The following is a 14,689-nucleotide window of genomic DNA, read 5'->3' as shown; positions in this document are numbered from 1 at the left end:
TTGTGTGGCCGCTGCCTTGACCAGGATTCTCTTGTAAAAGCGATTTTTGATTTCTTCTTGGTAAAATAAAAATAAGATGGATTATTATTTGGATCACTGCATTCCTCTCTGAGCCAGGCAGCGCTTTCTTCTTCTCTGCTCATAATATCTAAAGTCATATCCCATTCGCCCGAGGCCCGAGTGAGATATATGACTCCCGTGGAAATAAAACCGAACAAATATACATAGTTTATTCCTTTATTCGGTTACAAAAGCATGATGACTTCCTTCCAGGACACTTTGGTTAGAAAAAAAAGTTTATTTCCCAAAAGTCTGATTCCTAGTTGTATTCTTTTACTTTTTTTTTTTTTTTTTTTAAACTGTGAACCCATTTATTGACCACCGTCTTAATTTTTAAAACTGAGCAACATCCTTTCCATAGTTTAAAAAAACAACAATAATGATGTTTCTGGTGAACTGGTGATTAGATTCCAGTAGTAAAATACTGTGAAAAAGGAAAACGACAAAGAAATATTCAAATGGTGTTAAATCTCAAGCACTTAAAAAACACCAACAGGAAATCCTTTTTGAAATTGCAAAAAAAAGAATAAAATTAAATGAACTCAAAACTGTCTTTAAACAACATTAGCGTCTACAGATTATTCAACACCAGTGTGTGTGTGTGTGTGTGTTTTATTTTTTACACTCTTCAAAGTGTATAACACTTTTCCGGCACCCCAGTTCTCCTTATAATACAAACATTGAGTGTCTTTTTTATTCATTTTTTTTTCTTTTTTACAAATCTGTTATGGCATATAAAACATCTGTCTGAAGGTAAAGCCTCCGCTGAAGAGTGCTGTGTCGTGTTCTAATTAGTACAACATCAGCAAAAGAAGACGCGTAGATGAGGGAAGAAAGGAAAAGTACTCACGCGGTACAGTGGGTAACTAATTCAGGTACACGGAGGCATGATCGGGAGCGGAACGAATATTTTCACTGGGGGAAGAGAAAAGCCTTTTATATACATAATAGGTGGAGATATGTATGATTTCAGTAAACTCTGACTGCCCATTTTTCCCGCTTGTATGACGATGTAGAGAAAGAGATAGGTCATACATTAGATTTGGTACCGTATTCTTTAAAGCAGAAACTCAGAGGAGAAGAAAAATAATACACGACGACCAGCTGTGGAAGCAGGGGATGAGTGCTGCCTTTGTACAGGCGCTTGGCCTCTGCTGGGAAGCGAGAGGTCAGCTAGAGTGTGTGGTACATAATCTAAAGCTGACCTCTGGCGTCCAACAGCAGTGAAAATCCCATTTCAAGCAACAACCTTCCAGTCACCTTAAAGTAAAATCACACCTTTGGACACTGTTGGACTCTTAGTGTGATGATGATGATGATGATGTTCAGTGCATTTCAGGACGTATGTTGTGATGAATTACTGCTATTTTTTCCCTCAACATGCTTCATCTGCTTCGATTTAACCTGATAATTTCCTATATTTCTGATCACCCAGGTATCTGAAATGTCTGTACTCTGCAGTGGAATATTTTTGGAGGTGTAGAGAGGGAAAGTGAGAGGTGAGAGGAAAAGATGCTAGAGTTAGAAGAAGGCACAGAACGTACCCTTTACATCGCCTCTGGCTGTGATGCACTGTGAAAAAGCTGTTATTGGTTTCTTTCCTGCTTTGGCAGTTTTCACCTGCAACCCTGTTGAGTTTAAAGGATAACGCTGGCGACATTCAATGTTTTTGTTGTTGTCAACATTTCCCATGAAAAGACCGAAACCAAGAATGAATCGATTTTTACAAAACAAGTACTGCCAGTGTAATCAAAGCCTGATATACTGTAACTTAATCCTTTGCTGACATTTTCCGTCATCACCTTATGAACACGGGCACTGTAGTTTATTTTAAGTAAATCCCACACAGTCAGGCTGCTATATATAGTCACTAGCGCACCAAATGTGTATTAATCCACTACTGAAAATAGTCCCCAGCAAATGCACTATTTACTCCTGTTTGAGCAACGTTTGCTAAAAACTACAGTGCCCAGTCGTTTTAGAAAAATACTGAGCAAATTTTAAAAGTTAAACTATAGATTTATGAGCTGTTTTAAATATGTACTTCTGTAGGAATAAATGGGCTTATGGCTGAGCGTCACAGACCGGTCAGGGAGATAAGAAAGTATTAAATCCCATCAGAACATAATATATTCATTAAGAAATTTTAAGTCCGGAAACGTTTTTAAAGGTGCTAAATGCAAGGATAGAAGCATTTCTATTGCCTCCGCACGGCTCTCAACATGGCGACGTAGCTAACGTTGCTAACAGCGTTAAACGTGAAAACAACAGCAACACTGCTGACAGAGCTAACAGTGTTAGGGGGGAACCACAGGGTGAGTGCAATGCTTCTGCAATGGCGCCATCAGTCGGGACGGTGTTATCATCTGCAACAATCGTATGACAGCAGTGCAGAGCGGCGGCCGTGAGCTAGCCAATGGGACACGTTCACATGCACGAACATGCACTAAAAGCATGCGCAGCCGGCCCGGCGATGTCAACAAAGCGAGAAACTCAGATTACAACACACAAAGAGGGACAGCGACTTCATTTGCTGCTCAGGTAGACATTACTCCTGTATATCTTTACATAGCAAATAGTTGTTTGCTGCTGTATCAATGGTCTGAATATCATATAGAGAACCTTTAAATGTTATTTATTAAGAGTTTTAAAACAAAGTAATCCGCTTTATCAGGACTGCATGGGTGCGGTTTGATCAACAACATCGACAACAACCCCACAACTGTGTCAAATGTTGTTAAATCCTCTCTGCTTCACAGAAATACATGACAGCGTATTGTTGTATGTCCTTTCGTGGGATTTGTTGACAATAAGAAAAATATATAATCATGCCAGCCTTATTCTTTTTCTGTTCTTTAAATTGTCCTTTCATCCTAAATCAGAACCTGACCTTAAGTCTGATTTCTGTTGTTGTCAATGTTGGTCAGTCACTCATAAAATACACCACTAATCGACACAACGGGTCAAGAAATGCAAAGTTCATCACTAATAGTCATTTTGAGTAATGAAATGTTTTCAGGTGGAATTTTCTTTTAAGGCCTTCATACCAAACCAAGGCTGTCTGCCCTTTGCCGTTTTTGCCCTCGACTGTTCAGGGCCTGCCACTCCGATTTCTGTTTACTCGACGTGATCTGAAAGGGAGAACTCTGCAGCCGAGCGCCGCGGTGACCAGCGTAACCTTGACATCCAACCAAACACAGATAAAAGTGGCTGCGAATCTGTCAGTCAAACCAAGTGTTTCAACCCCGCCCGCCTCCTTCCTGAGCTAGCCAGAGGAGGTCAACTTTTCTTTTTATAGGCCACGCACGATCTGCGGGGGATCTCAATAAATTGAGAGTGAACAGCCGCGCTGCCCATTTCATTAAAACTGAATACAGCTGGAAACACATCACAGGAGGAGGGAGTGAAATATGCAGCTCCAACAATAGTTTGAGGAACATCTTCTCCAGATTATATCTGAATTTGTCGATCTCTGCTCTTTAACGTGTGCTGCAAACAGACTCCCTAGTATATCAATGGATATGCTATGAATGTCACAACAGTAGAATACAGTGTAAGGTCACTCAGTACTGTACATAGCCACAGAGTAATGTGTCGTGTGTTTTCTCTATTCTGTAACCTTTCTCAGGTCAAAGTGAGCATTTCTGAATCTGCCGTCCGACTGTTTTTGTGATCATTAAATAGTAAAACTCTATCAATCGGTTGGTCAAACATATGACCCCTGTAGCAACAAGTGTATCTGTATGAGAATGGTCGTATGGCACAAAGACAAGGCATGATGTGTTAAATGAGGTGTAGCAGCAATGCATGTTTGTTGTCGTCAACCGCTGATATAAACAGCGTTAACCTTCAGTCGAGGAGAAATCAAACTACTTCTGACAAAGCTCTTTGCGCTATAACGACAGTGTAAACCATATAATATATCATAAAAACTGGCTATGCTACACAGAGCACTCTGTCCTTCCAAAAATGGCGTGTAAATGTGGGAGTGAAAGAGAGCGGGAATGTCCCAAAACAATATTAAATCATTGTTCGCAGTCACAAGTGTTTGTCCTCCCTCTGCCACATCTGTGCAAAGACCGTCGGCCATCAGAAAGCATCTAGGTAGTACAAGGTCAGCAGTGGAGGTGAAGATATTGCACACGTGGACTAACGTCAACAGCTCCGTCGAAATGGCACAGCGCAGGCGTCACACTGAAGAATAAAGTTTTTTTTGTTTTTTTTCACACAAACGAACACGGTAAAAAAATTCAAAAACACGCCCGCGTTGACGGCTTCTTTATTGCAGCACATTTCCCTTCTTTTTAATCTCTTTTTCAAACATCCACTGATTTAAAAAAAATGTTGCGAGTCTTGTGTTCGTAGTTTGTGAGGAGCGGTTTCGAGAGTGCATTTTGGCAGTAGGTTAAGTTCAAGTCGGAGAGCGTCGACAGCCAGGAGGATAGATGGGTCAAACCAGACGGCCATGATTTTTGAGGTCATTAAGAGTCTTGTGCTCTTCTTCTGCCCCGCCCTGCCCTGCCTATTCCTCGCCGCCAGCACCAGTCACGTGACGAGATCACATGCCGGAGGCGCCCAATCCCATGCTGGCGGTGTGGCTCATGCAGGGCAGCGTCTGAACGGTCTTGGGGAAGTCGTGGGTGAGGATTCGTCCGTTCTCGCCGCCGCTCCCGTTGCCGCTCATCCTGGTCAGGGAGGAGCAGCGCATGGCGTCGTTGATGGATTGCTGTCAGGGACAAATAAAAGGATTACAGTTAGTCTGCACGCCAGATTTCAGTCACATGCATGCATCATATCCTAATCAGGGCAGAGAAAGCGTATGCAACAGTTAGAGTAGCAGCGCAGCGCACAGTACTTTAACCCTCTGAGACCCACAATAGACCTGTTTTTGTCTTGTTTAGGGGGGTACAGGGGGTCTTTAGGGGGAGATAGCAGGTCAACAGTAGATGTCACATAGAAGCGGTGTACATCATCTGAAACCTGGGAACCTGAAGATTAATTTGAGATGCAACTCAGCACTGGGTGCCAAGTTGTTCTAGTCATAAATCAGTTAATTAATTACTTAATTAATTAAAATAAATTGTAGAAGTGTATTAGGGTTTAGATAATTATGATTGAAGTATATGGTGGTCATTCCCATGCTCTATTATGTCTCATAAGTTGTTGCAGCAATTTTTGGGTTGATACCAAAAAATGATCAATAATCCCTCCAAAATACCACATTAAGACACCAAGGCCTTGAGGAACATCATAGAAAAAGCCATGCTGTGATTTGTTATCAAAAACTTTTGACATTTGGAGATTTCTGCAAGAATTGCATTTTTCGGCGACTGGATGGCGAGCACTTCTGTTCTGGAAACTGCTCAGAAACCCCCTTATTGTCAATCTAGCTAGGAAAGCCATCCATCCTCTGAATGCCCTAGGTCTCTAGTTTGTGGTTGTAAAGTTTTATGAGGCTGTGATTATCCTAGAGGTCACCACAGGTCATTTCCTACAGTGAGGTCAAGTTTCAAAAAATGGCCACAATACAATAAAATGGCTACTATGGGGACTAACATCATCACACATGAATACAATTGGGCTCATTGGATCCACAAGAGTCTCAACTTTACAGTGATACCCAATTTATGTAATTCCAAGACTGTTTAGGGACCCCAGTATCCAGAAATATTCAAAAACATAATTTTAGAATAGGCAAAAATAACACATTTATACTGCATTCAAAAACTGCATGTTCTTTGCCCCAAACTGCATGTGATTATCATAAAGTGGGCATGTCTGTAAAGGGGAGACTCGTGGGTACCCATGGAACCCATTCTCATTCACATATCTTGAGGTCAGAGGTCAAGGGACCCCTTCGAAAATAGCCATGCCAGTTTTTCCTCGCCAAAATTTTGCGTAAGTTTGTAGCATTATTTGGCCTCCTTCCTGACGAGCTAGTATGACATTGTTGGTACCAATGGATACCTTCGTTTTTTTAGTCATATGATGTGTTGATATGTTTCATATGATCTTTATCTCTATCTATAAAACTCAACCTGCAACAGCCTCTGAAAGACAGTAAAGTCGGTCGGGATTGCGGGTCTCAGAGGGTTAAAAGCTCTTTCAGCTATAGGAGAATAAAGATATAAATTATGCAATTTCTCTTCCTTTTATTACATAAATATATGCGCATAAGCAGCTGTTTATGTCACTATGTGAATGTGGTGCTGGCACGTCAAGAAATTCAGGAGCAGAATGAGCTGTTAGGAGTCATAGGGTGCTAGTTCTCGCCCTCTTTATCTGGGCCTGAGTGATGCTGGCCGATGTGTCCTACTTTGTAACAGGAGGAGCAGAGCAAAGTGTGGGTAGTAAGACAGGAGCTGAGGCTTCACTCATTGGTTTAATAGCTCCATTCTCCAGTCTAGCGCAATAAAAGCCACTGGGCTCGAAAGGCGACCTAATGATGTGCGGTTCACGTGTGTGTGTGCGTCCCTGCATCCCCTATTCTATATGGCTGATTAAATTGGGCGAGCGAGATTTGGAGCAACCGGTGAGTGCTGTGTGGGGATTGGAGAATTACACCGGCCCGTAATTGGAACGGCGTTGTTGTTTCTTTCAAGCCAAACTGCATAAAGGCAGCGCTGCACTAATAGGCTGCTCGCCAGTCTCATCAGCATACTGATCAGGTGCCTCGTCGTGGGCTGATTAAAACATAAGAGATTCGTGTAGAAGATCACTCCTCGTCTTGGCCCAGCCTTGCTTTTTTCGCTGTTTACACGTGGAGTACATCAGCGCGGTGGCTTTGATGTTGGAAGAATGAATCAAAGGTTGTTTTGTTGCAGATTGATCCACGAAGCTGATGAGTAACAGCTACGATATCGCTGCTGTCGGAGGAGAGAAGCCTAACGTCTACCAATAGAAGTACTACAAGCAACAAGTCCTTGCTCTCAGATTTGTGAACATACAGCAGTTTGAGTTAGACTAGATTAAAGCAGTGATGGAACACATGTGAGCCGCAACCAGGCCTGCCTTATGGTATACATATAAAGGATGTTCACCACAATGGGCCCTGCGTTTGCGAGACAGTCAGCAAAAAGAGAGGAAGAAGGAGCAGGGGAGAGATTTGCTCAGAGCGACAGACGTAGATAGATGTACCACTGTAATTCAAATTGCCTTTATACCTGTGCTGCAAAGTGACAGTTCTTCATTTGTGAATGTGTGCTACCAGATTATTGTCATGAGTGTAGTAATAGGATTTAACTAGAATGAATAGTTTTGTAAACTGAATTAAAAAGTGTGATGTGTATTTAAGTACTGAGTTTAGATTTTATATTATCCATCATTAAAGCTGCAGTAGGTAACTTTGAGCAAATATGATAAAAAAGTTATTTTTATAAAACAGTCACTATATCCTGACAGTAATGCATGAGAGAGATAATCTGTGAAATTAAATCAATTGCTCTGCCTCCTCCTAGTGTTCGTAATGACATTTACAAGATTTCACCGTGCCCGAAGGAAAACAACCATTCAGAGCCGAAAAGTCTCTGGGCAAGCTGTCAGTCACTGCTCACGAAACTTGCAAACTCCGATTACACTGTCAAACTAGGCAGTGCTAATCAAATTTGAATTTTTTAAGAAACATATTTAAGTGTAGCTACTATTTAGCTGTAAAATAAGAACGTTTTTGGCAGTAATTTTAACACTAATACAGTCTTTGTGGTACACAGGTTTGCATATGGACGGGAGGGAAATGTCCCTACCAATACTTCCACTAGTAGAAATGCAGAATGGCTGCAGATGGATAGTGGCGCAGTCGTTTTGTTTAGTAATAGTAACTTGTGTTTGATTGTGTGAATGAGGGACGGATTAACCCTGACTAAACACTATTTACCGGTGCTGAGCCAATCAGATGTCAACAAAAATGAATATCAGTCCAAATTAGGAGGGGCCGCTTTTATACCCCCCTTCAATATTAAAAGTATTAGATAGGCCCAGTCTGACAGGCAGCGTTCTGCTCTGTGCTGTCTGCAGCTGCGAGAGGCAAGGCTGGCTCATGCTGGGGTTGCAGTAACAGAATCTTGATTCATATTTGATCAGCGCTGCCTAGTTTGATAGTTTGATCGGAGTTTGCAAGTTTTCGCGATCAGTGATTGACTTGCTCTGATTGGTTGTTTTCCTTCAAGAGGACACAAAGGAGTATGATTTTTGTCACATGTTATTTGTATCTAAAATGACTGGGCACTGTAGTTTTTAGCAAATGTTACTCAAACAGGAGTAAATAGTGCATTTGTTAGGGACTATTTTCAGCAGCGGATTAATACACATTTGGTGCGCTAGTGACTATATATAACAGCCTGATGGTGTGGGATTACTCACTATCTATGCCTCATGCTCTACTGTCAGATTAGAAGACAAAGACAAACTATGCTAAAGATGCTATATGCAAATAACCCTGTGATACTAACGGGAATCCTGACTGTGGTAAAATGTCAACTTTAGATGGTGTAGAAACAGGCATAATGGCAATTTTGGAATCAAGTGATTGAACAACACTGCAGGAGATCAGTGACGTAAAGACTGAGCGAGGTAGCGGCAGAGGGAGAGAGAGGTACAGGACAGCGTTTGCACTGCGGTGGAAGCCGTGAGAGGCCCTACTGTGATCACGGTTAGATGGGCGGGAGGGTGAGGAGGCGGATGTCATCATCATCATCATCATCATCATCATCATCATCATCATCATCATCATCATGGTTTGAATCACAGCGTTTTCCTACCCCGTGGCTGTGCTCTGCCCTTATATCTTAACAGTGTTGTTGGCGTACAGGCCGTAGCTCTGCAGCTCTGTGTAGGGGGCGCTAGCACCACTGTCTAAGGCTGAGCAGTGAAAGGCCTGAGCGGCTGAGGCGGCAGCGGCTCGCGCGGTGGACACCTTCATTCGGCGCGACTCGGTCCTGGACTTGTAGCAGAACTCCACCAGCGCCACCAGCATGGCCAGGCCCAGGCCGCCGATCAGGATGTAGAAGACTCCCGCCACATTGCTGAGGCTCAGAGCGCTCGTCTTGTCCTGGAGGAGAGGGAGGGGGAAGGGCAGAGCCAGGTGGTGAGGAGCGATAGTGGCGACAGAACACACTCTACAGCTTTACACACACACACACACACATAGGACCAAAAACTGAAGACAGATTCACACACGTGTACTTATAGACAAACATTAGCTTCACAAACAGGAATCACAAGGGCAGGACTCAAATGCATTACAGCAAATATACACACACTCAAACCCATACACACTTAAGAGTACACACACAGTACACACTCATACTGTATACAGATGAGCCTGACTAATTAAACCCACAAAGAGACAAAGAACATGAATAGTAAAAGACCAGAGGACAACACACACACGTAACTCAAAAACACACAAACCAAACATTAACAATAAAAACATATTTTGGAGGCCTGTCTCACAAAGTAGACTTTAAAGGTGCTACATTTCATTATTGGGAGCATTTCAATTGCCTCTCAATGGCTCTCAAAATGGTGCAGGTTAGCCGGTGCTAACAGCGCTAACAGTGCAAACGTCGGTAAACCCTCTCAAGTTGTTTACCTGAGAGGGAACCGCAGGATGGGTGTTATGCTTCTATTATGTCTGTTGGGACGGCGTTATCATCTATAACCGCCATATGAGCACAGTGCAGAGTGGTGGCCGAGAGCTAGCCAGTGGGGCACACTCACATGCACTAAAAGCATGCGCGGTTGGCCCAACTATGTCAACAAACCGTGTCGAATTTCGAATAACAACACACATAGAGGAAGAGAGACTTCATCCTCTGCTCAGGTAGACATTACTCCTCTATATCTTTGCATAGCTAATAGTTGTTTGCTGCTATGTTAATGCTCTGGATATCATATAGAGCTGTGGTTCCCAACCTATTTTCCTCGAAGCCCCCCCTACTTGTATCTAAGAAAAGCTGAGCTGAGTTCTGAATAGAACTCGTCAGCTAAATGCCAACAAATATGTATTGAAGCAGAATATTTCATTAGATAAAAACATGTTGTGAATTTAGGAAATGATTACATCTATCTTTTTTAAATAAACGTTGACTTTCGAACCTAACTTTATTTATTCAACTGTGCAGAAATACTGGGTTTAACAGAATGTGGCCTGCTAAATAGCAAAAAAACACATCTTTTTAAATAGTTTTAAATAAAAACTGTTGTATACATTATCCAGTAAGTGTGTTATTATGATTTTAGTTATACACGTGCAAATCTACTTTTGACAACCTCAGAGAAGACAAATCCTGGCACACCACCTGTGATCTTTATTGCCCCCCTAAAGGGGGCCCTGACCCCAGGTTTGGAACCACTGGTATAGAGCACCTTTAATATGTTAGCTGGATAACTTTGGATCCAACGCTGGCTTTTAAGATTCACAAAAATAGCTAGAGTCAAAGCTCATAACATCCGTACAGGATCCAAGTAGGGACAAAATACTGCATTAACGTTAAAATGACAGATACTAAAGAGCACTGAGTAACTCTATTCAAGCTAGTACAATGTCTTTTCCTTTATTCCTTTTAAGATAATTAGATATATCAGAAATATATTTAAGATTTGTAGTGTAGTCAGCATTCCTCTCTGGCTATAAAACAGGGCGTCTAACAGGACAGTAAGCACAGTGGGTAGTTGGAGAAGCCATTAATAAAATGTACTGTTCTTTGGTTAAATGTCGACTGCTGGAGAATGTGAGGCGACTTCATGATGACACTGTCGTATAAATAGTACTCTAAAAAGTATTCTGACAGCGCCTTAATGACGAGCAGCGATCAGCCTTTTTTAATTTAAAAAAGGGAAGAACGTCTTCGCACTGAAAATTAGCTCCCAGTGATTTATTCGAGCTACATGTCGGTCACAGGCCTTTATCAAGCCCTTTTTTAATTTAACAAATCATACTCCCGCAGTGCTCCTCTCCACATCAACACAAGCAGCATTAATGAAACAGTTCAATGTTTTTTCCTTATATTCATTCATTCTATAATTATTATTTCCAGCATAATTAAATGTCAACCATATTATTGAGGCCTATTTAAAAGACTGACTGTAGTGGACTCGCTTTGTGAGACAGGCCACACATAATGACAACAGAAACATTTCTATGACTTATTTATATAATTCTAAACATTCATAAACAACACCTATATTAACCTTTTCAGTCAACATTCTCTATACACATGTCTGTTTTCTCAAAATGACATTTTGGGAGGGGACAGGTAAAGTGTCCACAACACATGCATTCATGCAGCAACAGCACAAACAAGTCTTTAGTCTAACATCGCATCTCATATTATAGGTCATTATTCGCTATCGCAATGCCACTTACTTACACGTATGCCTATTTATAGTCTGTAATGAAATCATTCAGACTTAAATGAGTCAACCTAAAGGGCTCTCATGTCTAACGAGGTTTCATGTGAATCCGTTTGGAGGATACCTTTGTGTCACGTGAGGAGATTAATGGAAAGCTATAGTTGTGTTAGAATGGGTTACACTTTATTATGCCTCTACTTCACCTCGACATTCAGGCTATTATTTAGTCTATTCACTTTAATAAATACTGTTTAACCCCAAGGGCAAATTTGCATTTGAATACGTTTAGTCTGTAGTTTGGCCAAATATTATTGAGATGCACCCTGTTATTTAGAAGCATTATGTAATGTAAATGAGGTTTTTATACCGCGGTGTGTGTGTCAAACTATGTGCTATGGAGGACTGAGAGTTTGCAGGTTTTTGCATCAAACACGGACAAAAAACATTTCCTTCTCTCCGGTTGAATTTATGTTTATCCCCTGAAGCTGTATTTGCTTCCCAGAGTTGGTCCTAGAGGCCAAATCCTTAGAAATGTTTAAAATAAATAGTCTATGTGTGCGTGTCTAAACTCATTAAAACTAACCAAAGAAAAAAGCTTTGTCTTCGCCCTTCACACAGCTAATAACTGTTTAGAGTAGTGAGTTGTTTTAGAGAGCTTGGGAGATATTTTGGAAACACTTTATAATAACCATCATTTATAAATGGTAAATTGATAGTTAATTAAACTTAATTAATAGTTATTTTACTGTTAAATAACAATTCAATGAATTAATAATGTTAATTAATTATTATTAATGCTATCATTTCTCATATTTTATCATTAGTTTGTGTAATATGAAATAATTAGGTTATTATATATTGTATCATAGCTGATAAGAAGCGATGACAATTACATTCTGATTACATTAATACAGTATCTATTAACAGTTTATTGTTGCACACATTATAACATTTTATATACTATATTAAGTATTTGTTAGTGTTTACCAAATGATCGTTTGTAAAACATCTATAAACAATACATGGACAGATGGACCAGAAACCAATTATTAACCAATGACAAAGTATTAACTATCTATCTTAATAATATTTATAGACAGTTTACAAACCAATTATAAACCATTAACAAAGTGCTACAAATACTGTATCTGTCAATGTAATATTTATAGGTGGTTTACAATTTCTTTAAGGTTTAACCTTAATTTCTTTAAGGTTTACAAATAATATCTTAATCATTAACAAATACTTATATATATATATATATACATATATAGTACATAAAATGTTATAATTTGTGAAACAATAAACTGTTAAAATAACATAAATTATAGCATTACTAATAATTAGTAAAAATTAATTATCATTTCGTTGTTTTCTATCAGTAAAATAACTATTAACTAAGTTTAATTAACTATCAATTTACCATTTATATTTTTTAGATTTTTAAACAGATGAGAAAATTGCTGCTAATAAAAAGCATCACATATTCAGGTTGTGAGTGCCGCCCAAATATTCAAAGAATTGCTTATTCTCCTCTTCCCGAGGGTTGCATGAGAGTGGTATCAATTTTCTCTAACTTTCTCTGAGCAAGCAAATAAGCATATTTCCCAAACTGTGAAATTATTCCTTTAATGTTCCCAAACACATAAATATTTACTATAGAGGGATTTAAAATTCCACAGTAAACCACATTTAAATATAGACTTGTGTGACTGTACTGCAGAGATGTTCCTGTCCGTCCGACGGCAGCGTATTCTACCAAATCTCTCTTTTAAATGGAGCTCTTTGCTATGAGTCTGTATAGCTAAGTTAAAATCACTGTGTTCCCTGGATGCTCAGCCCGTCATGGCACATGGTTTGACACTCCCGCGCTATCGAAATATAAGCAAGGGAAAGGAAGAAAAACAATCTTGGCACTTGTAGTGTAGCTACAGGATCAGAAGGCCAGCTGACAAACACATACAGAGGTGTCTGAGCTAAAGAGCAGAAAGTGTTTCTGTCAGCGGGAACTATTTCTTGAAACAGTGGATGACATAAACTGTAAATGCATGCAAGCACAGTGGCAGACTTGGTGTGACTCGGGGTCCATCTAGCAGATTGACAGGGTTTGCATCCACACATGCACAGTCTACGGTGAGAGAGTTAGGGACAGGGTTATTATAGGGGTTATTAAAGGTTACGGCTCAACACGTTCACGAAGGGTTCAGCAATGGTCTAATGTCATCATCTGTCTCCCTCACGTCCTTCTCTGTTTCCTTTTCTTATTCTTTCTCCTTGGGAAGGAGATACTTTCAGACTGATTCATATTCAATCTACAGTACAAACTCAAGGTTATCATCACACTTGATCCGTGTGTCTGTGTGTGTGTTTGGGAAATCTATTTTAAAAGATTGGAATTGGAAAACACTTCCACTAGATGTTAACTGTAGTCTATATATATATATATATAACAAATCATTGTCTAACAATCCTGACTAATCCACCACAGATTTATTTACACTGCTGGTAATGAACATTAAATCTCTGACAACACAAACTCATTGGGAAGAAATAGACACAAGAGTTCCACCAGAGTACTGGCCCGAATATAAGACAATGTGTTTAGCTTTTGATGACTCATGTTAGCAATTCCCAGATAATATTGCTATGTAATTATTATTACGGAGTCAGTTTGCTGACTTTATGACCCTGCTCTGTTTCTATATGCTCTAGCATTTACCATGGTTTTTTAATGTACACTGGCCACAGTGGCGGCTGTTCAGCAAACAGTTTCATAGGCTCCCTTAAAAGAGAAATTTGCCAGGTGGATGTCCAATCAGTGTTGATGCTAAATGTAGTTGATTGGAGCAATAAATTCCTCAGTGCGCACTATATTGACGGAGGAAGTCGAGTTCTCCTGCTGCAAAATCTGTTGTTCTTCCTGCATCCAGTGACGTAGTTGGAGGCAAGGAGGAACTACAACAAGTGACTCGAGAGGGTGGAGCTAAGTACAACCGAACGCTGAATAAGACATTTTTCGGCGACCAAACTGTTACGATTAACGTAACACACAGTGTGAAAGGGTTAAAGTTGTAAGACGAAAACACGGACAACTCCGAGACCTGACAACGCCGTGGTAGCGACCTGTCAATCACAAGGTAGCCACGCCCTAAAGCATACCCTGCTTTATGGTCTAATTGACTCTAAATGGGACCATAATTTACTAAATGAACATCATGCTGTATTGAAGAAGACTTGAAACTAGCGATTGAGACCATAAACTCATGTTTACAATGTT

The 14,689-nt window shown here is 40.3% G+C and overlaps 1 protein-coding gene across 4 annotated transcripts in view; it reads right to left on the bottom strand.

The window, feature by feature from the left end:
- Positions 1-223: 223 nt before the first annotated feature.
- The window catches only part of gria1a (glutamate receptor, ionotropic, AMPA 1a), a 92,157-nt gene continuing 77,691 nt past the window's right edge, over positions 224-14,689 (bottom strand). For 2 of the 4 annotated variants that reach the window (XM_037780101.1, XM_037780103.1), the window contains exons 15-16: positions 8,972-9,106; positions 224-4,786 (exon numbers count right to left, since the gene is read on the bottom strand). In XM_037780101.1, the coding sequence (XP_037636029.1) occupies positions 4,619-4,786; positions 8,972-9,106 (303 nt within the window). In that variant the 3' untranslated portion in view covers positions 224-4,618. Of the gene's footprint in view, positions 4,787-8,697; positions 9,107-14,689 lie in introns of all 4 variants that reach the window. The other 2 variants (XM_037780102.1, XR_005208169.1) reach the window with 2 other exon arrangements.

This window comes from Sebastes umbrosus, chromosome 9, assembly GCF_015220745.1.
Source record: "Sebastes umbrosus isolate fSebUmb1 chromosome 9, fSebUmb1.pri, whole genome shotgun sequence".
NCBI classification, from domain to species: Eukaryota; Metazoa; Chordata; class Actinopteri; order Perciformes; family Sebastidae; genus Sebastes; species Sebastes umbrosus.
The sequence above is the reverse complement of the archived record's forward strand: the minus strand, read 5'-3'. Positions and strand labels throughout refer to the sequence as shown.